The 783-nt window shown below is 33.6% G+C and overlaps 1 protein-coding gene across 1 annotated transcript in view; it reads right to left on the bottom strand.

The window, feature by feature from the left end:
* Positions 1 to 606: 606 nt before the first annotated feature.
* The window catches only part of MARCH11 (membrane-associated ring finger (C3HC4) 11), a gene marked incomplete at its 5' end in the record, with an annotated part of 31,537 nt that continues 31,360 nt past the window's right edge, over positions 607 to 783 (bottom strand). Inside the window, one exon of the mRNA XM_010281774.1 lies at positions 607 to 783. Within this exon, the coding sequence (XP_010280076.1) occupies positions 607 to 783 (177 nt within the window).

Below are 783 nucleotides of genomic sequence, written 5' to 3'. Positions count from 1 at the left end.
CTTATAAGACATGTAGGTCTGGTGCCTAGAGACGTGGTTTAGTGGTGGACTTGGCAGTGCTAGGCTAACAGTTGAACTTGATGATCTTAAAAGTCTCTTCCAACCTAAAAGATTCTATGATTCTATGATTATATGAACTGAGCTACAAACAACAAAATACAGACAGAAAAGGAAGAATACTTGACTTGTGTCAACATTCTTTTGCTTTTTAGAAGAAGGTTGTTCAGTTTAATCCTCATGAAAATGGGAAAAATAACAGTTGTGGATTAAAGCCAGAGTTTAAGAAAATACATTTAAATATATTTTTTTACTTAAAAATTAGTTTCCTCATCATTCAAAGACCTAAGAGTTAAACTATATTGCATACACCTCAGGTACAAATTGCCAAAAGATCTAATAAACCGTAATATATAAAAAGCAAGAGACTTTCTTTTTTTCCCAGAAAAATGTATTTGTGTTTTAGCTGACCATATAAAAAGCATTAATTTTAAAAAAAATGTGTATATATTTTTTCAAGTGTTAATGGTTTCACCATTCATTGTAACTACATTCCAAAGTCCTGTAACATCAGGGCACATTATCTGTGTAGCACAGTGAGCATAATCTTTACACTGAGGTCACTCTCATTACTACTTCCCCAGAGCCATTATCTTCTGATGAATCTTCCTGAGGTCTCATGCGGTTGAAGAGATGTAACAATACATAGCCACACTGAAATCTTGGTGAGGTTAACTGTGTTGGATGAACTAAATTTCTGTTTCTAAATGCAGTCAGTGGTAACCA

This window comes from Phaethon lepturus, unplaced genomic scaffold, assembly GCF_000687285.1.
Source record: "Phaethon lepturus isolate BGI_N335 unplaced genomic scaffold, ASM68728v1 scaffold1372, whole genome shotgun sequence".
Classification (NCBI taxonomy): domain Eukaryota; kingdom Metazoa; phylum Chordata; class Aves; order Phaethontiformes; family Phaethontidae; genus Phaethon; species Phaethon lepturus.
This window is presented reverse-complemented; position numbering and strand designations above follow the sequence as displayed.